The sequence below is a fragment of the Desmodus rotundus genome, chromosome 9 (assembly GCF_022682495.2).
Source record: "Desmodus rotundus isolate HL8 chromosome 9, HLdesRot8A.1, whole genome shotgun sequence".
NCBI classification, from domain to species: Eukaryota; Metazoa; Chordata; class Mammalia; order Chiroptera; family Phyllostomidae; genus Desmodus; species Desmodus rotundus.
In genome coordinates this window covers 105,726,704-105,751,516 of record NC_071395.1, presented here as the reverse complement: position 1 = coordinate 105,751,516, position 24,813 = coordinate 105,726,704, and the positions used below count along the sequence as shown (strand labels likewise).

Genomic DNA, 24,813 nt, shown 5'->3' with positions numbered 1-24,813 from the left:
TTCTTCTCTTTCCTTTTCAGGAAAGCAGAGTCTTTCAAGGAACAAGGAAATGCATACTATGCCAAGAAAGATTACAATGAAGCTTACAACTATTACACAAAAGCCATAGGTGAGACGGACGTAGTGCTTTTGCTGGAGAATAATTGGCCAAATACTGTTATTAATAGCCCTTCTCTAAGAAGTAGCACATCTTCAAGCTTAATGGCTTCATGAGGGAATTCCATTTTTTTAGCTTAGGTGGGTGGTGGTTCTTTTGGTAAATTAAAAAGCAACTCCAGAAATTCTAGATGTTACAGCAATAAGATACCCAACTAAATGGATTTCAGCATTGTCAGTTCATTCACTGTCTTAGAAGATGGCCTTGTGGAGGCTGTCAGGGCTCAGTTACGTCCACGTTCAATTTGCCAACATAGTTTAATCCCACGCCAGCATTTTCCTCACCTGGCTGGATTCACGCCTTCCCGCCCCCAGCTAAACAAATGCAGATACACTCTCGGATCTTATTACATAAAGCGCAGTCCATAAGAAAATAAATATGCTGACCCCATTCCAAAAGATAATTAATGCACTTTAAAGCTAAGTATAAGTGATTTTTAAAGAAAAATAACTTGTTTTCTTTTTAAATTGGGTGCACCGTTGCTGCTGTCCATTGGCACAGGCAGTCAAAAATTTGACGGTGGCTTTTTAAAGAGAATGTCATTGTTCCTATTATACTTTGATATAATTCTGAGGGAGATGGCCCATGAGGGTTTGAAGCAACAACCCATTCTGAACCTTGGTTTACGTCCTTTCCTGTAGATATGTGCCCTAAAAACGCTAGCTACTACGGGAACCGGGCGGCCACCTTGATGATGCTCGGGAGGTTCCGAGAAGCTCTTGCAGATGCGCAGCAGTCGGTGAGGCTGGATGACAGTTTCGTCCGGGTACGTAAGGGGGCTCTTTGGGGAGGATTGGGTTGCTGCAGTTGACTTCCTCTAGCCCAGGGTTTCTCACTCTCAACACTACTGTTGACATTTTGGGCCAGGTAACTCTCTGTTGTGAGGGCTGTCCTGCACAACACTGGAGGGTGTTGAGCAGCATCCCTGCCTTTAAGGTATAAGTAGCACTCCCCCACCCCCGGCCCAGTTGTAACCATCAGAAATGCCTCCAGCATTGCTGAATGTCCCGTGGAAGGCAGAGTCAGCCCTGGCTGAGAACCACTCCTCTGGCCATTTTTATCCCATGTTGGTTTTGTGTGGGTGTGGCTTCTATTGATTTCTGTGTGTCTAGCCACTCATGCTCTTTATCCTTCTTTTTTGTGTTTCTTCTAGGGACATCTGCGGGAGGGCAAGTGCCACCTATCTTTAGGGAATGCCATGGCAGCATGTCGCAGTTTCCAGAGAGCCCTAGAACTGGATCACAAAAACGCTCAGGCACAACAGGAGGTACGGGTCTGATCTCGTCTGTATTGAAAGAGGCGGTGTGGTATATTTGGGTGAATAGTGACTTGAGAGTCAGAACTGAGATCCAGTCTCACTTCTGCTATCAGCCACATCTGGGGGACTGTAGGCAAGTCTCTTAGTCTTTCTGAGCCTCGGCCTTCCTATTTGTCAAGGGAGTATTGAATATGATTTGCAGCTTTCAAGATCTATGAAAATTGGAGGGTTTCCGAGATGGTGGGGGTTGGGCGGGGGGGGGGGGGTAGGCAGATGCATCAAGGAACTGATTTGAGTGAAGCTAAAGAATTTAGTAAATTCAAATCCTGGTTAAAAACATGGCAGCTGAATCTTGCTCAGTTTATTCATGGATATAATTTAGTGAGGATCTCCAAGCTTTTGCTCAGTCCCTGACAATGCCGTGCCTTCATTTTGTGTATAGCAAGGCATGATTCTTGCATTCCTGAGTTTTAAGTTCACACTGAGGGTAAGGCTTGGGCCTTAGCCTTTCTGTTAAGGAGTCTTGGCCGCATCTTTACCAACTTGATTTGCGAAAAGCCTGTGGTTCTGATTTTCTTAAACTAACTCAGTCATCGGCTTTATTGATTTTTGTGGTTGTTGAATTTACAACTTCATTAAAACCTTGCCTTATCTGATTTTCTGGTGTAGTTCAAGAATGCTAACGCAGTCATAGAATACGAGAAAATAGCAGAAATGGATTTTGAGAAGCGGGATTTTCGGAAGGTAAAGTACACCTATGAGGAAATCTCACCTACACTTTCTCACAAAGTCCTGTGTGTGTGTGTGTGTGTGTGTGTGTGTGTGTGAGAGAGAGAGAGAGAGAGAGAGAGAGAGAGAGATAATTAAGAGTAGTAGTATGGTACAGAAATCTAGAAGAGTGTATTTAATTTGACTTTGACTTTTTTTTAAAGACTTTATACTTTTTTTAGAACGGTTTTAGGTTCACAGCAAAATTGAGAGGAGGGTACAGAGATTTCCCACATGCTCCCTGCCCCACTCAAGCACAGCCTCCCCTGTGGTCAGCACCCCCCACAGAAGGTACATTTGTTGCAGCCAGGTTTTTGGCAATTATGAATGAAGCTTCTATAAACATCTACGTGTAGATTTTCATGTGGGCATTTTTCAGTTCCTTTGGGTAAATTCCAAGGAGTGTGATTACTGGATTATATAGTGAGGGTATGTTTAGTTTTACAAGGAACTGCCAAAATGTTTTCCAAATGGCTGCACCATTTTGCTCTCCCACCAGCAATGTGAGTTCCTGTGGCTCCATGCCATCAGCAGCATTTGAAATTACTTTTTACTGAGTTGCTTTTTAAAATTATATTTGGCTTTATAATAAAAGCAAAATGAATTTGTTACTCAAGTGTATTCCTGCTTTTGATATAAGACAGTGGCCTAAAAGTGTGCTTATAGGGAAAAAATAGGAAGGGCCAGTTGGAATTAGATAGGAGTTTGTATAATCCATTTTTATTTGACTGATGAGAGCTAGCTCTAACTCCTGCTTTATGGGAGCTGGGTGGAGCTAGAAATCAAAACTAGAGAGAGGCCCGTTTTACCTGTGGAATAGTGTTGGTAGCCTGCCGTCACTCCCTTTTTGACATTGGGCTTTTCTGCAGAGGCGCTGCTGTCCGTTGTGGAGCCGTGTGACGGTTCACGGAAGTTTAAACCCAGAGGGGTTGGCAAATCTGAAACGTGGGAAAGGTATCAAAGTTCTAGGTATCTTCTTAGGTCTTACAGTGGTTGTGCTTCGTCTGTATGATAATTCCTAGCTCCCTTTTTTAGATGGTGCTCAGAAGTAGCTTTCACTAGTTTCAAAAGGGGAGGTAAATGGTCCCCCAAAAGGTTAAAACCACTGGTCAGGACTGATTTTTAGGACCACCTAGCAGAAGTTAGTGAGTGCCATCCAAGGAATGGAGTTGTCACTTCGTTGGTAGGAACTTGCTTGGTGCTTTCTGCAGCAAGTACTCAATGTTTGATGATAGGGTACAGTTAAGAATTACTCTAAGGAACATGTATGAATGACCCATGGAAATGGACCACAGGGTGGGGATTGACTTGGCGGGGGCGGGGGTGGGCTGGGCAGAGGAGAGCAAAGGGCGAAAAATTGGGACAACTGTAATAGAACAACAATAAAACATTTTTTTTTTTAATTTTAAAAAAGAATTCTTAAATCCCACACTCTTAAGGTCCTTTATTTGGTGATAAATGTATCTGGCTAGCTAATGGAGAGTCCCAGCATTAACTTATTAGCATCCCTCTTCTGCCCTTTGGCTTTTATATCCACAGTGTCTTTGTAGTGTGATTCGTAGGGTTTGCTTGTATTTTGTTTTGTGTGTGTATATTTGGAAAGTGACATTGCCTCTTGTCCTGTTTTCTGAGGTTTACATAGGCAAAAGCTTTGTCTTGAAAGGCCGTCTTTGGGTTTCTTTTCTCTCTTGCTCACTCTGGAATCAGAATCCCCAGTCTGTGACAGAATCCTGTTTGTGACATCCCAGCCCCCCTACTGTAGCTCATGGTGATGTCATAAATGAAGAATTATGATCCTGGCTGGGGAAGCAGATGAAGTTGGAAGAAACAAAGATCTTCTTTGCTTGCAGCTGTCCATAGTCATGGGGAGGAGGGGGTGGGAAGTGAACCACAGAGCCTCTGACGCTCCCCACGATGACCGAACCATCGCCATACAGAACGTTGGGAATGCAGCAGGGTGTGGCTGCTGAGATTTGGACGGACTGCTCCCTCCTTTCTCCCCCGTTCTTTTTCCATTTAAGGGGGGAAGTTAGCCCCGTGACTCTGCCCTACGTACTACCTGAATTTTCATATTGTCCTTCGAACTTCCAGGACACTCAGCTGGGCCACTGAAGGAGCAGCATCCCTGCCAGTGCTCTGCTAACCCTGCAGAGAGCCTTCCCCGTGGAACAGCTCGTGGTGTTTACCCACTTCCCCAGGGTTCATTCAAATTTAATTTTCAAAGGGGCGCTTTTTGTGGTTCAAAAGCTAGAAAGTGCAAGCATGGTTGTTTTTGTTTTTGCGTGAAAGATAATATGCTCTGTGCCTTTATTTCATTTAATAGACCTTGAAAGTCTTTCTACATTAGTAGCTGGAGATTGAATCTTTGTTCTGTGTCAGAGCCACATTGAATTCCATTATATGAAGGGCTATATTATCTAACCAGTCTGCTTTCATGGAATTTGAGTTGTTTCTGACTGTCCAGACTTAATCTCCTCCTGATCCCTGTGGCCAGATGCTTACAGGGAATAGGTATCTCTAAACTCCTTATTTCTCCTTTGGGTCAATTAATCTTGGAGGAGAATGTGATTTAGCAAGGATCTCCCAGGAACAGCAGTAAACCAAAAATGAAACCTCAGAGAAACGAACTTCTGAAAAGAAAAAAATGGACACATATGGAGAACCTTTATGAAGCCGAGAGAACTAATCCCAGCTCTGTGTGTGTGAGAGCGAGGGCCTCTTGGCCTTTCTTCTGTGTAGCACCGGGTTGGACACAGCAATCTGAAACGGTCTATTTTGGGCCATTTAAAAAGAATGTTTACTGGTATGTTTCTGCACTAAAATAAAAGTGGAAGAGCGGCTCTGAGACGTGAGGCCCGTGGCACAGAAAGGAGAGAACTGTGAGCACTTTCAGTAACACAGGGAGCAGTGATTCCATGCCAGGTTATTTTGAGTACTTTTTGTCTTACTAGGCTAAGCTGATGAATTACGCAGAGTAGCAGCTAACAGTTTCTACACTGGAAGAATGAGTTTTGATCGTAGTCCTTGTGGGTATGATTTACTGTGGAGGCAGCTTAGCATGGTGATTAAGGTTATAGGCCCTGTAGTCTTAGTGTCTAAGATTAAATCCTGTTTCTGTTGTTTACTAGCTTTGGCGACCTTGAACAAGTTATATAATCCCTGTGCTTTAGTGTGCTCATCAGTAAAATAAGAATAGTAATATTACCTACTTTATAAAATTATGTGAGCATCAAAGGAGTTAATACACAAAATACTCGTAAACGCTGTCATCTTTATCATCTGGTGCAACTGCTCCCCTCATTTCAGTGGTTTAGTCAAATGAATTAGGTATGTTCTTAAACTCTGATATTGCTCTCCTTCGAATCTGTTATCTGTGACCAAAGTAAAATGAAGACTTTTTTGGAGTTCAGGATGAAGAGCCTTACTTGTTTTCTTCTTCCCCATAGGTAGTTTTCTGCATGGATCGTGCCCTAGAATTTGCCCCTGCTTGCCATCGCTTCAAAATCCTCAAAGCAGAATGTTTAGCAATGCTGGGTCGTTACCCAGAAGCACAGTCTGTGGCCAGGTATGAAGTCAGGCCAATTCTGCATCGAGAAGTCAGATTCCCCTGCACGGGTGCTGTCTGGTTGCTCTGTATAGCAGTACTACCCTGTGTCCTGTAGGTAGACCAGCTAGGGCCAGCTGGACCTCCCTGGGACTTACAGCCAAAGATTAGACTAAATTTGAAAACCCATAGGGAATATAGGAGTATCATAGGTACTTCAGCTGTGCATGAAAGAATAGATGTGTAAATTTGTTTGGTTTTTATTTTTAAATGTCCTTTTCTGTCTACTCCAGGAGTTTGCAAACTCTATAAAGAGCCTTATAATAAATTTCTTTTTTTCTTTTTAAGACTTTATTTATTTTTAGAGAAAGGGAAAGAAAGGGAGAGAAACATTGATGTGCAAGAGAAACATCGATCCATTGCCTCTCTCACACCCCCAACCAGGAACCTGGCCTACAACCCAGGCATGTGCCCTGACCAGGAATGGAACCAGCGACCTTTCAGTTTCGAGGATGGCGCCCAACCCACTGAGCCACAGCAGTCAGGGCAAATATCTTAAGCTTTGCAGGCTAGGTGGTTTCCGTTGCATCTGTTCAGCACTCTGCCATCGTAGTGCAAAATTAGCCGTAGGCAATAGGTAAACAAATGACGTGGCTTGTTTTCAATCAAATTTTGTATACAAAAACTGGTGACAGGCGGGATTTGGCCCAATGGGCTGTAGCCTGCCAACCCATTCCGATAAAGATTGTGAGACATAAGAAGAGTATTAAATTAAAGATCAATGTAGGTGGTTTATTTGGAAAAATTCTTGGGAATCTGCCTACCTTTGGATACTTTACATATTAGACACATGGTCAAGAAAAAAGAAACCCACAGGTGATAGTAATGGTGGGGAGAGCCAACCCACAGCTAAATGCACCTTCTTTCTGGCCGTTGCAGCGACATTTTACGGATGGACTCCACCAATGCGGATGCTCTGTACGTGCGAGGCCTTTGCCTTTATTATGAAGATTGTATTGAGAAGGCGGTTCAGTTTTTCGTGCAGGCGCTCAGGATGGCCCCTGACCATGAGAAGGCCTGTGTTGCTTGCAGAGTAAGTTCTAGGCACTAGATCTGTGTGGGAAAGAAAGCTTCCTTTTTGAGCCTTCAAGAGAGTTGGAATGGAAGGTTTTAGAATCGCGGGAATGTGGTAGCCCCTCTTCCTGCCTTGCTAGGATGCTTGGTCCTTTCAGTAGAAATGATTTCAGGAGAACAATTGAGATCTTGCTCCCCAGCATATGTTGTCAGTTTGGCTCCAATACACTCTTATGAAATTTCTACATATAAAAAAAGCCCAGAAAACAGATTTCAAGACTACTTTATTTTGCCCAGAGGCAAATGTGATCAGTTAGATCGGATCCTTTTAATATACAAGTGCTTTTTTCTTCTGTTCTTCCCTCAGTGAAGAAAAGGTGATACTTGTCCTGGGGAGTGGAGGGAAACCTTGGGAATCGTGGATCTCCTTAGTATTCTTTTGTAAATCTTGGTTTCTTCCTGTCCACTCTGTAGAAAAGCAGAGGGACGAATAACTAGCCCAGGGGGTGGGGCGGAATGGCATTGGGGTCTGTGTGATGCTAAACCACTAGGATCAAGACACTGGAAATAGACACTGGCCTCTCTGTGCAGTGGTCCGAGGCTTTCTGGATGTGAACTGACCTCCCCTGCTTTTCTCTGTAGAATGCCAAAGCACTGAAAGCAAAGAAAGAAGATGGGAATAAAGCCTTTAAAGAAGGAAATTACAAGCTAGCCTATGAACTGTACACAGAAGCCCTGGGCATAGACCCCAACAATATAAAAACAAATGCTAAACTCTACTGTAATCGGGGTACGGTTAATTCCAAGGTAAGCACTTGGTCTGGGGCTTGGGGCCTATGGACATATTTTTAAGGAACGTGGAAGAGGTCTTGGGAAATCTGCCCAGTGAGGGGAAACCCGAGGACAGGAGAGAAAGTTGATTGGATTGTCAGCTCATTAGAACTTACTTCTGAGAGGCAAACTTGTATCTTTTCTCTGGAACTTAGGGGCACTTGGGGGACGGTTTGGAAGGATATTCCTACCCGTTCTTCCTCAAGGTCTTTTTCCCCCCAGAGAATGACTGGAGCTTTGGGATAATTTTTAAAGCAACTATTGCTTCTTTTTGCCTAAGCAAGTGATTGTTTTTCAGGAGTGATGTGGAGGAAATGAGGATATGGGTCTTCAGCATAACTGATGGTCGCCATGCTCAGTTGAGAGTAGCCTGAGTTACTCCCGTGGTCCCACACACCCTGGGAAACGAGCAGGCTCCTTGCACGTTCCCTGTAGTTAAAAATCTCACTAGTTCCGATCCCTCTAGTTGGTCTCTGGAAGAATGGAGGGCAGGAACCACCCTTCTCTTTCCATGTCTCGGTGGGCATTAACCTGGAATGGTAGAGGTGATTTTATCCTTGCAGATAAGTGTGCCTGACTTCCATTCCTAAAAAAAAACAAAACACACCAATTTTGTATTTAGTGTCCGTAGCCCACTGAGATACAGGCTTTCTCAGTGACCAGGAACAAGTGTGACAGGGAGCCAGCATGACTGGTCCTCGTAGAATTTTCCAGCCATGCGTGCTGCTTCTGGGCTCCCTCAGCTCCCGCCGTGTGAAGTGTGACTGCTCTCTCTCTCCTGAAGCTTAGGAAACTAGATGATGCCATAGAAGACTGCACGCACGCAGTGAGGCTCGACGACACTTACATAAAGGCCTATTTGCGAAGAGCTCAGTGGTGAGTGCCTCTGCTGGGTCGGGGGAGGGGGAGCTGCTGCTGGCCTGCCAGGGGAAGTGCGCTGTGGATGGTGAAGCAGACCCGGGGATGTTGTGAGGTCATTTGGTCCTTCCCCCTGCCTCTAGGTGGGATTGTTCCAGCCCTAGACTCTCTTTATAGACCTCCAGCGGAGGAGATTGCACAAGCTCCCTCAGTCTCCCATGCCTGTGTCTTACGCCCCTCACGGTCAGTAAGTTTCCTCTGATGCCTGACCCAAATACCTTTTGTTAAAGTTTAAGTCCATTTCCTTTGGAGATTGTTTGTGTTGTACACTTTTGCTCTAACTTGGCATAGTGCTTGGCACATAGTAAGTGTTCACTCAATAAATGTTTTGTTGAATGAATGTATGGTGCTTGGAGAATAAGAATCTTGGAGACAGAGAGTCTTGCTTATTAGCCTGTTTGTTCTGGGCTTAGGGAAGACAATCTTAAAAGGGATCTAATCTAATCTAACTCGACCTCCCAGCAGTATAAACACCCCCGTTTGGAAATACCTGTCTGGCGCAGTGATTTCTGAGCCAGGACAGGCCTGCCTGTAGTGCCCAGACTTGCTTCCAGAGTTGGGGCGCTGCCCAGCACACTTTGTCACCTTACTCTTGCACCCACCAGCATCTGTCCATGCAGGGACATTAGCAAAGAGCTAGGAGAGACCCCTCTCGGAAATCCCTCTTATCTCAGGTTCCTTCCCAGACAGAGAAGCAGCTCCATCTTTGATGTCTCTGAGTAGAAGTGCTAGCTGTCCTACACCGCCCTCCACGCCCATTCGGTTCCTCGCTGTGAAACGCCAGGTCCAGAGAGCAGGTCCTCAGACTGACGAGGCTGCAGTTCTCTAAGGGCCCAAGTCTCATCAGCGGCGCAGCCTGTGGCCTACTTCCAATGTGGTTTTCCCAAAATCATCCACATTTTTTAAAAGTAGGAAAACTGCTACTGTTGTGTGGGCTGGGGGTTTTGTTTGTTTTCATGAATTTCGAAGTGTTTGGCTGAGTCCGTCAAACAGAAACACACAGAACTGCAGACTCTCCGAGACTACTGCCAGTTGTCACGGTTACAGACCACTGGCAGACAGGCGTGGGAGCTCTGGGAGACGACAGTGCCTCTTGACCCAGCTGAAGACTTACTTTAACAGACACAAAATGCTACCAGTTTTATCCGTAATAGTAGCACAAAAGGAGAATCACCTACGTGCCTAGATACATGATACTGTATCGCATTTGGAATACTCTGCAGTGGTGAAAGAACAGAACACCTTTTTTTAAAAAAATGGTTTTACGGAGAGAGAGGAAAGGAGAGAGAAACATCAGTTTGTTTTTCTACATAGTTATGCATTCATTGGTTGATCTTGTCGGTGCCCGGCCAGGGATCCAACCGGCGATCCCAGTGCATCAGGACAACAGTCTTAACCGACTGAGCGAAGCGGCTGGGGCCAGACCGCGCTTCATTTGTTAGAGGGTGAGGGATGGGGGTTACTTTCTTCATGTGTGTACAATAAATAAGTCAGGACATCGGTCCCTTTGATCAGACATCTCCTTATCTTTGTGGTGGGAATCGAACTGTCCTCTGAGTGGCTCTGCCTTTGAGATCCCACCACAGGGGGCAGGCAGCGTGCACTGTTCGGCACAGTTGGCTAAGAACTGGCAGCAGTCCCCTCAGGCAGCTGTGAACAATAAGAAGAATTGGAGATTAGCCCAGTCCAGAGCCTTACCAGAGGCCTGATTCTTGCCGCAGTCTGCCTCAACTTACCCCTAAAGTTGGGAGATGTCAGATCTTTGCTGTATCTCCCATTATGAGCTAGAGTTTCCCGTTTTCCCTAAGGCTCTACTTCTCTACTTTTTCTTCAACTTTAGAAAAAAAATTCTAGATGTAAGAATGTCCTAGAATTAATTTATTTTTAATCCTCACCCGAGGACACTCTTTTTCATTGGTTTTTAGAGAGAGTGGAAGGGGGAGAGAGAAACATTGATGTGAGAGAGAAGCATTGATTGGTTGCTTCCCACACACAACAGGACTGGTCACTGAACCCACAACCTAGGCATGCACCCCAACTGGCAATCAAACCTGCAACCCTTTGACTACAGGACGATGCTCCAACCAACTGAGCCACATTGGCCAGGGCTGTCCTAGAATTTTTTTTGAAGTGTGAAGTAAAAATGCAAATCACTAATATAATCTTGATGAACATATCACATGGGCCTGTTTGCTTGTTTGTTAGATCATTCTATACCCAGGGCTATCAGTTAGTTACCAAGTTTCTTCTACTTCTCTTTATGTTATGCCTCATCCTACAAATGGGTTCTCTGGGCTCCTAATAGCATTTGTCTCCTGTGTCCAAAGGGCATGGTTTTGTCACCATTTTTTTTAAAGGCGTAAATTAAGATGTCGGAGATGCCTCAGATGTCGGGCTCCTCCTTGGCCAGCTGCACGAGAAACACTCCCTCGGCCATGGCCTCCGGGCCTGGTGGGGCTCGGTGGTGTTTGCGAAGGTGGGCCTGTGGGTTGGGGTACATGAGTCTCTGCTGTGCAGCGGCCTGCCGCACTGCATGGTCACCGCCCGCGCCCCAGCAGATGGAGTCTGTCTCCAGAACTCCTGCCACAGTCTGTATGTCCAAGACTGTAGGCCAGTCTTGGTGCCAGCGATCTTAGCAGGACACGGAAGATGCTCTGCTACGGGCATCTGTGGAGGAAACACTTAAAAGGCCTGGCAGTCAGCCTGTCGAGCTAGAGTCCTCTCACCTCCTTTCTTCTGCACTACTGGAATGGAAGCAAGCCTGTCGAGTTTAGAGGGTCCTTTTCTGTCTCGCCAACATCTCAGGTTGACTGGTCTTAATGGAAGTGGTTGCCGGCAGCCACTTCTACCCTGATCTTCCTAGTGGCTCACTAATCCCACTTCTACCCTGGATCGAAGCTAGCCCTGCATGTCAATGGCACTCTAGGTTTCAAAGCTCTTCCATACCCACTTACCTCACTTGGTAATTTTTCTCATATGTTTCATTCCAAATAATCAAGTAGGTGCTTTCACACCGCCTCCCATGAGGCAGGCCAGGTGCCTCTTGGTGGCTCCGTGAAATGAGAACAAACCCTCTCCTCTCCGTTGCTCTCTGCTCAGAGTCAAACATCACTTTGCTGGTTGAGTGCGAGTGGCATGAGACCTGTCTCTTTTTTTCTCGAGGAAGTGGTAGTTAATTTTTTCACAGCTGGCAGGACTCCTGTTTCATGAAGCATCTCAACCAAACCTCTGTGTCTCTTGCTTGAGCCATGCCTCTTCCTCTAGAGTGATAACGAAGGCCACTAGAATTTATGTCACTGTCCCGCCCTGTATTTCCTTCTCAGTTACATGGACACAGAACAGTACGAAGAGGCAGTGCGGGACTATGAAAAAGTGTATCAGACGGAGAAAACAAAAGGTAAAGACGTTCGGGAGCCTGGTTCTCAGGGGACTGTGGTCTTGCTTGTAGGCCCTGGAGCTGGACACAGGAGTGTCTGATTCGGGGGTCGGGGCTGTAGTGGGAGCTTACCTGATCACCACCGGGAGGAAGTGAGCAGAAATCCTGAGTGCAGGATGGGGCATGTGTTTTCTGGTCCCAAATGAAGTCACTTTCACTTCCTTTTCTGTGTGATGGGACTGTTGTGGGGGAAGCCTAAATATGAGTAGATTTTTTTTGAATCTCTAGTGAGGAAAAACACCATAAAAGCCCCTGATACAGTTAACGAGGCTTCTGACTCTAGGGCATCTGAGCTGGGACTTGGTAAGGGAAGCCGGAATCAGATTTGTCCTTGATGCTCGGTGTCTCCCTCTAGAACACAAACAACTCCTTAAAAATGCACAGCTGGAACTGAAGAAGAGTAAGAGGAAAGATTACTACAAGATTTTGGGAGTGGATAAGAACGCCTCTGAGGATGAGATCAAGAAAGCTTACCGGAAACGGGCCTTGATGCACCATCCAGGTATAGCAGTGGGAGGAGCGGTCTCTGTGGGAAGAGCAAGCCAGGCGGGCCCACTGCCAGACTCAGTCCAGAACGAACGCCTCAGAGGGGCTCTCTACTGGGAGGAGGGTGGGACTGAGGTCAGTGCACTCCACATTTAGGGAAGTACCAAATTCTAAAGTCAGACATAAAGTGGTCTTAAACATTTTTTCTTGAGACTCCAAGACGAGTTCCCTGCACTCCTTCCTTTAGATCGGCACAGTGGAGCCAGTGCCGAAGTTCAGAAGGAGGAGGAGAAAAAGTTCAAGGAAGTCGGGGAAGCCTTCACCATCCTGTCTGATCCCAAGAAGAAGACTCGCTATGACAGTGGACAGGACCTGGATGAGGAGGGCATGAATATGGGTGGTGAGTCGTTAGGGCAGCCCGGGATGGATCTGATAGCTGTGGAGCTTTAGGATTTTGCTAAAGACACTCCAGAGGGAGAGTCTATGTAGTCAGCCAGTGACATGCAGTGATTTGTAAAGTGCACGCCTGAAGAAGACCTGTGACGTGAGGGCACCGTATTGGGTGCTTGCAATGACAAAGGTGAATCAAACAGGTTCCCTGACCTCCATTCTGAAGTTTGCAAACTTCGGTCCCCAGACCACACCAGACCCCTGATCTAATAGACATGGAACCCAATGAGAGTAGTCGAGTGTAGCAGGTGCCCAGGGTGCAAAATAGGCACCAAGGAGTAAACAAGAGCAAGGGAAGGCATGGAAGTGCAGAAAAGCAAAGCACCCTTGGGAGCTGCAAGGGGCCCTGTAGGAGGATAAGAGGGTACACAAGGTGCGCAATGAGGAGAGACAAGGCCAGAAAGTAGCCAGAGCAGACCTCAGAAGGCCTTAGGGGCTGGAACAAGGAATGTGGGCTGGACGTTCTTCTGTCCCCCGCTGCAAAGTGAACGCTGGTGTTTGTGTGCGTCATACGTCCCCGTAAGCCCTCCCAGACACTGATTTCCCCAAGAGACTTCGACAGAAGTAAAGCGCAGCTGTCAGCCTCATCGCCCACTGTGAGTTCGGTCAGAGATAAGAGAGACCTCGAACTTCGCTTACTTCTCAGACTGCAGTCTCTAATGCCAGCAACTTTCTCACCACTAAGAAAACCTGTTGGAATTTAAAATAAGTTGATGATATGCAATCCTGACCTGGTCTCCAGTTCAGAGGGAGAGAGGGAGAGAATTTTAAAAGCCTGGATTTACCGGTAGTAAGTAAACATTGCCCCGAAGCTGCGAAGAGCTGCAATCCATCAAAAGTATCGAAGGGTTTTAGGTAGGGCCGCTACGGACCAGAGTTAGGCTCTAAAAGTACACGTGACAGTGGCGAAGAGAGGTGGTTTGGGAGGAGATGAGGAGGGCAGCAGTGGGGGAGGGCACAGTTGGAAGGCAGTGGTGGACTCCGCAGGATTTGGTTGCCCAGTGTGTTGGGAAAAGGAAAGGACTAAGCTGAGAGTGGCTTTGGCACAGCAGACCCAGGGGGCCGTTCACTGAGTGAGGGGACTCAGGAAGGTCAACAGATATGCTGGGAAAGAATTCACTTCTGGACACAGGGTGCCTGTGGATCCACTGGCGGAGGTGAACCTTTCTGTGCAGCTTGGGGGTCGGGCAGGGCTTGGGGGCGTTAGACCTGCTGGGGCCTAATGATAGGGGCGCAGTGCTGGGGTCAGACAGAAGTTGGAGTTTTCAGTTATTTTGCTTTTACTGTCCAGGTGACCTTAGGCATATTATTTGAACTCCCTACTTATGTTTCATTGATAATGATACAAAATTGGTAATGATATCCTGACAAGTTGTTAGTAAGATTCAGTTATATCATGGATGCAGAGTTCCTGGAGCCATGATTAGCACCTAGTACGTGCTTTAAAACAACCACATGTTTTCTCACATACAGTTTAGACAGCATAGACTCAAACAGATACAATAAATCATAGATCTTACATTTTTTTCTTGGTAGTATACAAGGAATAAAGTTTAGCCTTTTCAGTAGCAGCCCCAGCATTCTAGGGAGAGTGTGGGGAAAGCTCTGTCAGCAAGTGCAGTTGGCATTCCAAGTTGTGGAGAAGGAGGGCCAGTGAAGTGGGTGGAGGAAAAGAACACCTTCCTCTGAGACTGCACTTGGGGAGGGGAGGGAACGTAGCCCAGGAATGGGATCAGGCTTGCGGTAAGCCTTGCACAGGGTAGGGCGAGGCGGCTCTCCGCCGTTCTGTGAGGCTGGGAGCCGAGGGAAGGATACTGTCTGGGAGGGCTCTGGAGTCCCCTTCTCTGTCACGGGCAGTTCCTCCTCAGACCCTTCCGCTTTTCTCACCTGTTTGTTCGTTCCCTGTTTCTCTGCTCCACAGATTTTGATGCCAACAATATCTTCAAGGCATTCTTCGGTGGTCCTGGGGGCTTCAGCTTTGAAGGTGAGTATGCCTGCTGCTCTCGGGAGTGCCCAGATCACAAGCCGACACAGCACTCCCTAGTTGGGTGGCCCTGAGAGTTGGGCGGCTCCTGTGTAGAAGCAGCAGGACTCGTGTCTAGTAGGGCCTCTGCCCACTCAGAGGTTGCCGAGGTGGCAGAAGTGAGCTTCCCGGGCACACCTCGCCTCGGGACCATTATCACCACACCTCCCCTGGGTCAGGGAGGCGCTGCTGAGCTGCTCAGTCCCAGGGCTTGTCTGCACAGGGGACACGCGGTGTTAGACTGTGCAGCTTCTGCACTTGCTCACGTGCTCCCTCACAGCCCGGGGCCCAGGTGGTTTGATGCCCTGGGAGCCTTTTCTCTGGCTTTGAAGCGGCCCTTGGAGACTTTTCCATAATCAGAGCGGTGATGTTTCCTAGAAAACAGAGTCAACTAATGTGCCCTTCTTTTCCCTACAGCATCTGGTCCAGGGAATTTCTTTTTTCAGTTTGGCTAATGAAAGGCAATCATCCAGAACCCAGAAAATGCAGACTTGCTCGATTTAACCTTGAATGTGGACACAATTCACCTCCTCCATCATGTCTCCATGTCCTTAGAGCAGTTTCGTTTTCTCAGTTGGACGCCCTGTGTCTGTGAGTGGGTGAAGGAAAGGGAGCCAGCGCCGAAGACTGCGGGTAGGGGAGGGAGGCGGGGGGTGGACAGGGAGGCAGCTTGTGAATTTTTGTTTTACTGTATAACTTTATTAAAAAAGAAAAAAATGAAGAGGATAAAATGTTTTGACCCTTTTTTGGCACTTTGCCCTGGCAGCTGCTTTGCCGGTGGGCCAGAGCTGAGCCCCCAGCCCAGAGCTGGTGCTGGTGTGCACTATAGGCTCAGCAGGCCACCCCATGGGGCTGTGAGCGCCCAGAGGCTGGTGGCCTGTGGAGTGCCAGGTGCCTCTCCCCGGCCTGCTGAGCGTGTAGGTGCTGAGCAGGTGCTGCCTGTGCTGCTGGGCCCAGTCTGATGCAGTCACAGGGACTGAGTTCAGAAACATGCTTACATTTTGGTGGGGGCCACCGGAAATCACGAGCGGTTGTGTGTCCAAAGCTCACGTAGAGCACAGGGTGGATGCGGAGTGTCAGGCCAGGCTCACCTAGACAGGAGGTTTACACCCAGTTCCTATTGCCAGTGCAGGCCTGCGGCGGGGCACAAGGTAAAAGTCCTGCCTGTTCGGCTGCCCGGCCCCTCCCCAGTGAGACAGGCTGGTCCTGGGCCCAGGGTCTGGTTGCTGGCATTAGCTCACAGCTGGGAACACCGTTCTTAGCAAATGCCCTTGCTATTGCATTGGTGCCCCTTTGTGCATGGGAGGCATGCTGGGGAAGGGAGCAGTGGCCATATGTCGTGCTGGTCAGGTCAGGCTTGGTGTTTGTGGTGAGGAATCTTGTTGGGATTTCCAGGCAGACACTAGAGGCTCTGGGTGAAACTCAGGGTTTTGGTGCTTTGGTGGTAGACATGGTGGGGCAAGACCTTGACCAAACAGATAATCTGATTTCCCTTCCTCCGGAGCTCCTGCCCTTTCCTTTCTAGTCTTCCCCCTTTGGTGCCAGGGCCATGGTGAAGTGATGACTGGTTTAGGCCTTGGAAGTCCCCTGGATAGCATTCCAAGCCCGTCAGCTGGGAGACTCTGCATGTCAGGCTTTCCCTTGGGTTTGAAGCAGCACTGACCTGAGAGTGGCCTTCTCTAGAGAACTGGGGAGACCCACATTAGGAGTCTGGGGTCTTGCGTTTCTAAGAAGTCTGATCAGACCAGGCTGGGCACACGTGTGGGCCTGTTTGAGAATTAACAGGACGAGAGGCTCTGTGCTCTGCGTCCCTCACACGCAGCCAACCCCCACTTTTGTGTGCCTCTGAGACAGCCCCTCTCCTTTCTGCCTCTTCATGAAAGCCAACACTGTTCAGCTGCCCAACCTCGCCACAGCTGTGCCCAGCCAGCAGCGGGGAGACAGGACCGATGGCCCCAAGCTGTAGGACAAAGCCAGTCCTGACACAGCCAGCCCTTGCCCCAGGGAAGATGAGCAGGGTACAGGAGGGTATGAGAGACCGCACACAGCTGAGATTAACATGATTTATTTCATTATCAGTCTTACAAGTTGCTGAGGTTGGGCAAAGGTAGGACTGTCATTCAAATCCCAAGCATTTTGTCAAGTGACAACCTAATGAGCAAGGCCCCACTACTGAGCAGAGGGCAGCCCACCGGTGTAGCCATGTGAAAGCCCCTTCCCAGAGGGTCCAGGTGGGCTGAAGCCCTTAACAGTCAGGAGTCCACTCCATTGGCTCTTAGTGCCCACCAGCCCCCTTTAGAGGAGGCCGAGAGGCCTCCAGGGGCACCAAGGAGGCAAGATGGGCTGGGCAGACTGCAAGACTGGAGCGTCCCCACCAAGCACCGTCTCTGGCCTCAGTCTCCCATCCATGCAACTGAGTCGCACCCCTGGAAAGGATGGCCACCCCATCCCCTTCCTGGGGTGTAGCCAGCAGCCAGTCTGGGCTGTGGCTGCTGCTGCTTACTGTTTTCTTCCCTGGTTATCAAACTGTTACCTAGTTACAGTGTGAAGAAGGAAGGGACAGGCACTTAGGACCAAAGGTGGGAGGCAAACCCCTTTTTCTACCCTGGTAAATAACCCCAGCTGTCCTGGGGCTACAGTGATTAAGAAATGGGATCAAAGCCTAGGGATCCCCGCCCCCCCCCCCCCCCCCCCTCACATCCACCTCCACTACCAGTGTTCTGGGGCTGTAGGAACACGGAGCCCTGGGGCCCCTCCCCCGCTGGCCAGGTGAGGGCAGAGCTGCAGACCTGGGCTCCGGGCCAGCTCAGCCCAGCCTCCTCACCTTTGGTCCCGGTTCCTGAACAGTACCCACCTCCCACCCCTTTGTATTGAGAGCTTGAGTGTTAGACAGGAAGAGGGTCGACAAAAAGAAGGGCAGTTATTTTACAAGTTTTTAAAAAGTTACAGGAAGGTTAACTGAGTAAAAAAATCTTAAAGATCAAGCAGAGGGTGTGCTTCCCTCTCCACCCCTTCCCTTTGAAAGAGCGAGGAGCACGTGGGGGGCTGGTGAGAGCACTCAGTTGATGGTACAGGACTGGAAGGCACCCCCCTTGCGACTGCCGTGTGTGGGCACCGGTTTCCCCTTCCCATAGTAGCCCGTGAAGATGGCCCTGACCTTCATCTTCTTAGCCAGGTTCAGCATCCAGCGCCCATTGCCCAAGGAGAAGAGCTTGCCCCGGGCTAGCTCACCCACCTCCTCTGCTCGGCTGCCCCCCCTCTCCTGCCGCACGATCTCCAGGAGGTCGATGCCCGTCTGCACTGCCTCCACTTCATCTGCGCAGCCTAGGGTGATGTGAGCGCGGCTGCCCCGGGGCAGGCTGTCGGAGGGGGACAGCTTGTCCACGTCACTTGGCCACAGCAGCAGCTCCTGCTCACTGAGCTCCACCTGGGCTCCCGTCGTCTTGGGCGTCACAAAGAGGGCACAGACAGTCAGCGTGAAGGCCTTGGAGTAAGACTTCTTCACCACCTGCAGAGAGTGAGTGAGAACCATGCTAGAGGTGGCGGCCTCCAGGGAGGACAGCTGCGAAGGTGGGGTCTGACAGGTGAGCCCAACAGAGCAGAGCCCTTTGACAGAGGCACGTCACCCTAAACACGCGCGACACAGTTTGTGTGGTGGTGGGGGTGTCTTTCTGCTGACTGTTGGCTGATATGAAAAAACCAAGGTGCAGAGAGGCAAGGGTTAACACCAGACTTCCTGCGTTCAGAGCCTAGTCCCCCTCGCTAGCTGCAGGGCGGAGAGCAAGCTGTTGGACCTCCCCGCCTTGGCTCATTCACCTGCAAAACGTCAGTGACACCCGCACTCACCCGTGTGAGGGTTACAGGAGTGACTGGGTGGTGAGCTTAGAACAGCGTTGGGCACATAACAAGTGCCCTGTCATTACCACTCAGCTTCCCCTGGTGACAGGCACCCTGGTGGCCAGGCCACACCCTGGAGGGCAGGGTGAAGTGAGAAGTCGGCGCCTTTGAGCACAGTCGCTGCCCGGCTCGGCTTCCCTCTGATTCTCCAAGAAAGCCCGTCTCTGCCACCTGGCCCTGCGAGTTCTGTTTTTGCACTCAGTCCTCTGTCTCAACGGTGCCCAGCATATAAAAGGTGCTCAACGCACGTGGCTACATGAATGGGTGGTTAGAGTCGGTAGTGGCACGTGTTCATGCAGCTATGCTAAGAGCGAGGAATACAGGGCTGAACCAAAATTAAAAAGCTTGCCCTCAGGGAGCTTCCATGAGTAGGAAACCAGTGACCACCCAAGTAAACGGCAACATTAACCTAGGCAGAGAAGTGGGCAGATGGCCAAGGAAGGCCTGGTGCTGAGAAGTGACCTGAAGGAGGCTGGAGACCCCTGTGTATATCCAGGCAACAGACCACTATGTCAGAGGCTGGGGCGAGGATTCCGCTGTGACGTGAGGAAGGGGGGCTGGTTACCCCTAGGCTAGGTAAGCCTCACTACCCCTGGACACTCCCTACTCCGGGGCAAGGCCGGTCCTCAGAGCTGCAGACAGAAGCCTCAGACCGCCAGACTCCACAGAATGAGAGACTCCTAGCCCGTGGGACTGAACGAGGCCAGAGCCAAGGCCTGCTCCGAACCAGCACCCCCCATGACGCTACAGAAGAACCAGCACTGGGGGCAGGCCTGGGGACAACCTCAAAGGCTAGTGGCCCTGCCGGCCAGGCCCCAGAGAGGACGCCTGAAGTCTGTGCAACTAAGCCATCCTGAAGGGTGAGCTGGAGCAGGAGATGCCATTTTTCTTGAGCTGCCGCCTGGTTTCTGGACCCTCCCGTACGCCACTGCCCACCCCCGCCTCCGCCGGTGTCACTCACGTCCTGCTGGGCATACTCCTCTGCCCCGGCAGCCTTCCCATAGTCACAGAACTTGGTCGTGCAGTGCAGCATGCCCGGGGGTCTCTTCCCGAAGTAGGTGACCAGGTCAATCTTCTCCCTGGGCTCATCCCCAGATACGACTGCAGGGACAGAGTGGGGTCATCAGGGCAAAGCAGGAGCATCCCACCCTCTCACCAACACCACCAAGGCCCAGAGTAAAAAAACATCAAACATTAAGCATAAATTCTGGAGCAGCCCACTGTAATTCATGTATTCATTAGTTGATCAAAGGAACAGCAACTCCAGAGCTATAAAAAGGTGCTTAAATTCCCCGGGACTTTACATTATGTAGATTTTTACGTCTCTTCCCCAGACCTGACCACTAAGGCACTTGTAAGCCAGAGGTAGGCAACGTACGCCAAAGGAATGAGAGTCGCCAGCATCACATGCAAGGCAGAACCCACAAGTCACGAAAAGGAGGGGAGAAAGAGGGAAAGGTGGTTAGGAACTATGTGCTACAAGGGAAGGAGCCAGAAAGAGCGTAGTTAACATCCACTTCACGGGGGCCAAGTGACTGACCCCTACCTGTCAATGAAGTCCAACAGTCAGGGCGGCCGAATGCCCCAGGTTCCCCACGACCACCCCGGTGACTACACACAGCACCTACTACACTCAGTGGGATGGTTACCTGGCCACCACACTGCGGCCCAGTACCTTGCAGCCCTGTCTGATGTGTGAGGGCCTACACAGGCCTGGGCTATAGTGGGGCTGGGGGTGGAGAGGGATGGCGTCATGTGGCTGGTAGACATGACGAGGTTTGGAGTGTCTGTGATTTCAATTTCCAGACTCCACACCTTCTGGCTAGCTTAGAAGCCACTAGGTTTTTTTCCTCGTTCATCCCCAGAATCAAGTACCCACGAGGACATCACTCACTACCCACGGAGGAGGCCTCTACTCCGAGAGCAAACCGTATTCTAGGGCCCAGTACATTTTTCTCCTGCTGAGTCCCGGCAGAAAAGGGTTGCGGTTTATAAGGGTAAAAGGCAGCTTCAGAGGCAGCCCCTGTCTAGGACAGAGCCACCACCAGCTCTAAGCAGGAGCCCTGCCTCCAGGGTGCTTTTCTTAAAGCTATTCAGGGTTCAGGACTCAAACCCGGCCAGTGTGGCTGCAGGCTCCGCACCACCTGATTTCCCAGCGTCCAAGCTCAGGAGCTGAGCAGAGTTCTTTGAGAACATAGGCACAAATTACCTGCCTCTGAGCAACACCAATATGGGGGGTGGGAGGACATTTCAAATATGAAGATAACCTAAAATTGGGGGGAACTAGAATGGGTTCAAGGAACAGATGGATTAGTGGGTGGCATATCCCCAGCAGGCCACTGCAGAAGGATGAGGGCCACCAGGGCCTTTCCTTACCCAAACCTACCCCGTCACCGGAGCAAACCACCCTTGCCCGGAGAGCGGCCTGGGGAAGCCTGGGCTCTCACTGCTGCTTTGGGCAGACCCCGATCCCTCTGGGCCTGTTTCCCAGCTGCAAAACAAGGGCCTTTGGACTGGGTGGGAGACCATTCTTTGGAACATAGGGTGCTGCAGGGGATGCACTGGGTGCCCCAAGGCCTGGGAAGCATCCCCAGTGGAAGTACAATAGTCCTAGTTATAATGTTTTTGCAGCATAGGATTCCACAGAACATTTTATTTTAGAAAAATGGTTGTTTGCTAAAAATGAGTTTGAAAACACTGGACCTCTAAGGTTACATAACATGCTGACGTATTTTCTGCTATGACAGTACTTTGTTTTTCCCACCTCTAAGACAAGGGTCAGTGGTCTAGATTCCCCCAGAAGAGCGGACCTGCGCAGAAGAGTGAAGTGGGAGGGAGGCAGCTCTCCCCATATCCCACTGCGCTCCCACCCCCCAAGGCTACCTCTTTCTGGTACCAGGCGAGCCTCTGCCTGCTTCCCCACTCGCTCCCAGTGCAGTGAGGATGCCATAGCCCTGTGCACACAGCACCAGGACGAGGCTAACTGTCCCCGCCCCGTTCACCCTGCCACCTACAGTGTCTCAGCTCCTTCTTGAAAGCCTTGTGGTTCCCCAGCTCATCCAAGAAGGTCTGGCCAACTTTTCGGAGGCTCTCAGAACTCTTCTTGGTCAGGAACCAGCCAAAGAAGAGTGGCAGGAAGTCCTTCTCCAGCCCAGGCTTCAGCTTCTTCAGCTCGTCAACCGACAGCGACCACTGGCTCTTCTCCTTGAGTTGGGCACAGTCCAGCCGCCAGGGCGTCTTGGGCTCCACCAGTACCACCTGGTACTGGTACTGGTCGGCTATTTCAAAGAGCTGCTCCAGCCGCTCCCGCTCATGGTTGGTGTCATCCAGCACGAGGATCCGGATGTCCCGGCGGCAGCAGTCAACCAGGTCCTTGTCCAGCCGCTTGTATGCCTCGGAGGAGCCTCCTTGAGCGGGAGTGATCTTGTAAGTGTCGGCAGACACCATCTTGGTGCTGTCACGGTACCTGTCCCTGATGACCCGTGCCAGAGTGGACTTGCCGCTCCCCGGCAGGCCACGAAGGATGAAGAGCGTCTTGCACTCTTGCAGCGTGTCCACCGTCTCCTCATCCTGCAGGAAGGGAAACTGCAGCTCAGGCTTGTCCTTGGCCCCTAAGGATGACATCTTGCGGAAGAAGATCTTGGGCAGGAATGTATGGCTCTTTCGAGAGAAGCCTCTATTCTGTGTGAGGAGAGGAAGAGCAGATGTCAGCCAGGTCACTCGTGACTACCTTGCTCGCTTGTCTCTGGCCTCATTCTAACCAGGAACCCTCCCTGATTGGAGCTCTCCAGCCCTGATTGACAGGTACCCTGGGTGTAGTGGACTTTCTTCTTGTCTTCTGTACCAACTGCTTCTGGTTGTGGAGGATGGAGGGCGCGCTTGTCCGAGCTTTCCTATACTCTCACTTGCCTCTAGTTAGAGCTGTAGCCCCAAGAGTCACCCACCGCTGCCACTTCTAGAGGAAAGTGTGCTGGAAAGGGGTGCAGGGAGGGCCTGAGGCAGGGGTCCTAGAGTGGACCCCCCAACTTTTATATTCTCCGCACCTACTGAGGATGACCTCTTTGGGGGTAAGGCAGCTTACATCTGGGCACAGCCACAGCTGCCCTGGCTCTGAGCATGCAGAGGACGTTGTGGGTGGAGAAGCGTTACCCGAAGACTGCCTCCCTTCCCCCAACAATGGTAGCAACAGATAATACTCTCTTGTCCAGGATTGGGGGGGACAATGGTCCCACAGAAGGGCTGGTGGGGGCAGGGCAGGAGAGTGCTGAACAAAGGGCCTCATTCACCGCGCGTGCCACCTCCTCCGCTGCTCTCGCCCCCCCCACCCCGCCCCCAGTCCTGGTCTTTGTGCCCGCACCAGGACTAGGCGGTACAGGGAACCTGCCTTCAGGGTCTGGTTCTACCCACCACGCTGCAGCGTGTCACAGCACCTCTCTCAGCCACTTGTTTTCCTGCCAGCTAAAAGCCACAAGTGAGAACTTTTTACTGTAAACTGTCTTCTCTGCACCAGCTCCACCTCCTGCCAGCGCCCCCAGCTGAGCTGGCCCACTGGGTTCCCAGACAAGCCCCCAAGGCACGGGAAGCCAGGGAGGGAGGCACACACCATTTGGTCAGCAACCCCACGGTCCCTTCCTCTTCCAGTGCCCGACCCCCCAACCCCACACCGTCCTGCCCCACTGTGTTCGCCTCGCCTCTCCCCTACCTCTGGGATGCACCGGATTGCCAAGAAAGCCTCAACTCAAGCCCGGAACCTCGAGTATTATTTGCATGCCACTTCCTCCCGAAAATCCCCCGATGGTCCCGTTCTCCACTAAGGCGCTAACCTGCGCCCAACCCGCTCTTCGCCTCCCCACCTTCCCGCGCATGCTCACCATGATATCAGAGGACTGGGGAGCCGCCTTCGCAGGCACTAGCTCTCCGGGGCCGCCCGCCAGCGCGCGGAGGGACACGGAGCCCAGCGATAGTGCGACCCCGTGCCGAGCTGCCTTACATAGCCTGGGGGGCGGAGCGCTCTCGGGCGGGCCAGGCGCCTTCTATTCTGCGCAGGCGTAGGAAATCGAAACTGATGGGGCGCAGGGTGGGCGGGGGCGGGGAGGAGGTGAAGTAGGGAGTGTCAGCGCGTGGGGCCGCCTACAGGAGTGCACACCTGCGACGCACCTGGGGCTGCAGCAAGGGGTGTGGGGTAAGGGGTTCTCCCGCCTCTTAGTTCTTGGATTAATAATGAACTCTTTAAAAAGGAAAGGAGTCACCCTTCCCTGGTTCCACCCCGAGATAAGGAGAGAGGAAAGAAAGCAGTGTCGTGCAAGTGCAAGGCCAGATCCTGTCTTTATATGCAATTTTGGTATTTTATTCATCATGGGTTTGCAATCTTTTAAAAATATATTGCATTGAAATAGTTTATCTTGCTGACTGAGTTGGCACCTCTGAAATGGTGCGGCTGACATGCCTCACCCTCGTCCAGGCCCTGTCCCAGCCTAAATTCAGCCTCAACCCAACCCTGCCGGGAATTGCGGGACAGAACCAGGATGGCCGTGGACACAGGGACAGATAAATAACCTTAGTGAAACTCTCATTCATCCTCTGAGGCAGCTGCTCAGCCGCCACTTCCTCTGTGAAGCCACGGAAAGCGCGGGTGGATTTTGGAGAGCAGCCTGTGTACCAAGTGCCGAGCTAAGCACTCATAAAATGCCCACAGCATCCCCTGCCGCGGGCACCCTTTCCACAGAGGAGAGAGGAAACAGGCCTGGGAGCCCGGCTGACTGGACAGGCAGAGGGAACGCACTGGGACCCGCCCTTAGCTCCTCCTCCCAGGCCACTTCCTGCTCTTGGGCAAGAACCCATTTTCTTCCTCTGTTCTCCCAGAGGACAGATCCCCTCCTAGTGCCAGAGTTCACTTCATTCTGCTGTCGGGGCTCAGGGTTTACAGATAGGTCTCCCTCACTGAGGGATGGTTGAGGCTGTCCCGTCAGTT

General features: G+C 50.6%; 2 protein-coding genes across 5 annotated transcripts in view; one reads left to right on the top strand and one right to left on the bottom strand.

Annotated features, from left to right (window-relative positions):
• The window catches only part of DNAJC7 (DnaJ heat shock protein family (Hsp40) member C7), a 28,051-nt gene extending 12,362 nt beyond the window's left edge, over positions 1–15,689 (top strand). For all 3 annotated transcript variants that reach the window (XM_024553500.3, XM_024553501.4, XM_045189935.3), the window contains exons 2-14: positions 21–109; positions 799–923; positions 1,311–1,424; positions 2,085–2,159; positions 5,630–5,748; positions 6,667–6,820; positions 7,444–7,608; positions 8,417–8,508; positions 11,874–11,947; positions 12,342–12,488; positions 12,720–12,872; positions 14,844–14,906; positions 15,363–15,689. In XM_024553500.3, the coding sequence (XP_024409268.1) occupies positions 21–109; positions 799–923; positions 1,311–1,424; positions 2,085–2,159; positions 5,630–5,748; positions 6,667–6,820; positions 7,444–7,608; positions 8,417–8,508; positions 11,874–11,947; positions 12,342–12,488; positions 12,720–12,872; positions 14,844–14,906; positions 15,363–15,400 (1,408 nt within the window). In that variant the 3' untranslated portion in view covers positions 15,401–15,689. The remainder of the gene's footprint in view (positions 1–20; positions 110–798; positions 924–1,310; positions 1,425–2,084; positions 2,160–5,629; positions 5,749–6,666; positions 6,821–7,443; positions 7,609–8,416; positions 8,509–11,873; positions 11,948–12,341; positions 12,489–12,719; positions 12,873–14,843; positions 14,907–15,362) is intronic.
• Positions 15,690–17,634: 1,945 nt separating this feature from the next.
• On the bottom strand, positions 17,635–23,871 carry CNP (2',3'-cyclic nucleotide 3' phosphodiesterase). 2 transcript variants are annotated; one of them, XM_024553499.3, is made up of 4 exons: positions 23,714–23,871; positions 21,857–22,523; positions 19,804–19,943; positions 17,635–18,453 (listed from the first exon to the last, which is right to left on the bottom strand). In XM_024553499.3, exons 1-4 carry the CDS (start codon positions 23,714–23,716, stop codon positions 18,004–18,006), a joined length of 1,260 nt encoding a protein of 419 aa, XP_024409267.2. In that variant the 5' UTR covers positions 23,717–23,871; the 3' UTR covers positions 17,635–18,003. The 2 variants fall into 2 exon arrangements, with proteins under 2 accessions (XP_024409267.2, XP_045045869.2); XM_045189934.2 differs by lacking the exon at positions 23,714–23,871 and adding an exon at positions 23,545–23,683.
• Between the last annotated feature and the right edge of the window lie 942 nt (positions 23,872–24,813).

Coding starts and splice junctions, on each gene's coding strand:
- CNP (XM_024553499.3), bottom strand. Junction 19,944..21,856: donor CAAGAAGGAGCTGAGACACT/GTAGGTGGCAGG, acceptor CTGTCCCTGCAG/TCGTATCTGGGGATGAGCCC. Junction 18,454..19,803: donor AGGAGTATGCCCAGCAGGAC/GTGAGTGACACC, acceptor CACTCTCTGCAG/GTGGTGAAGAAGTCTTACTC.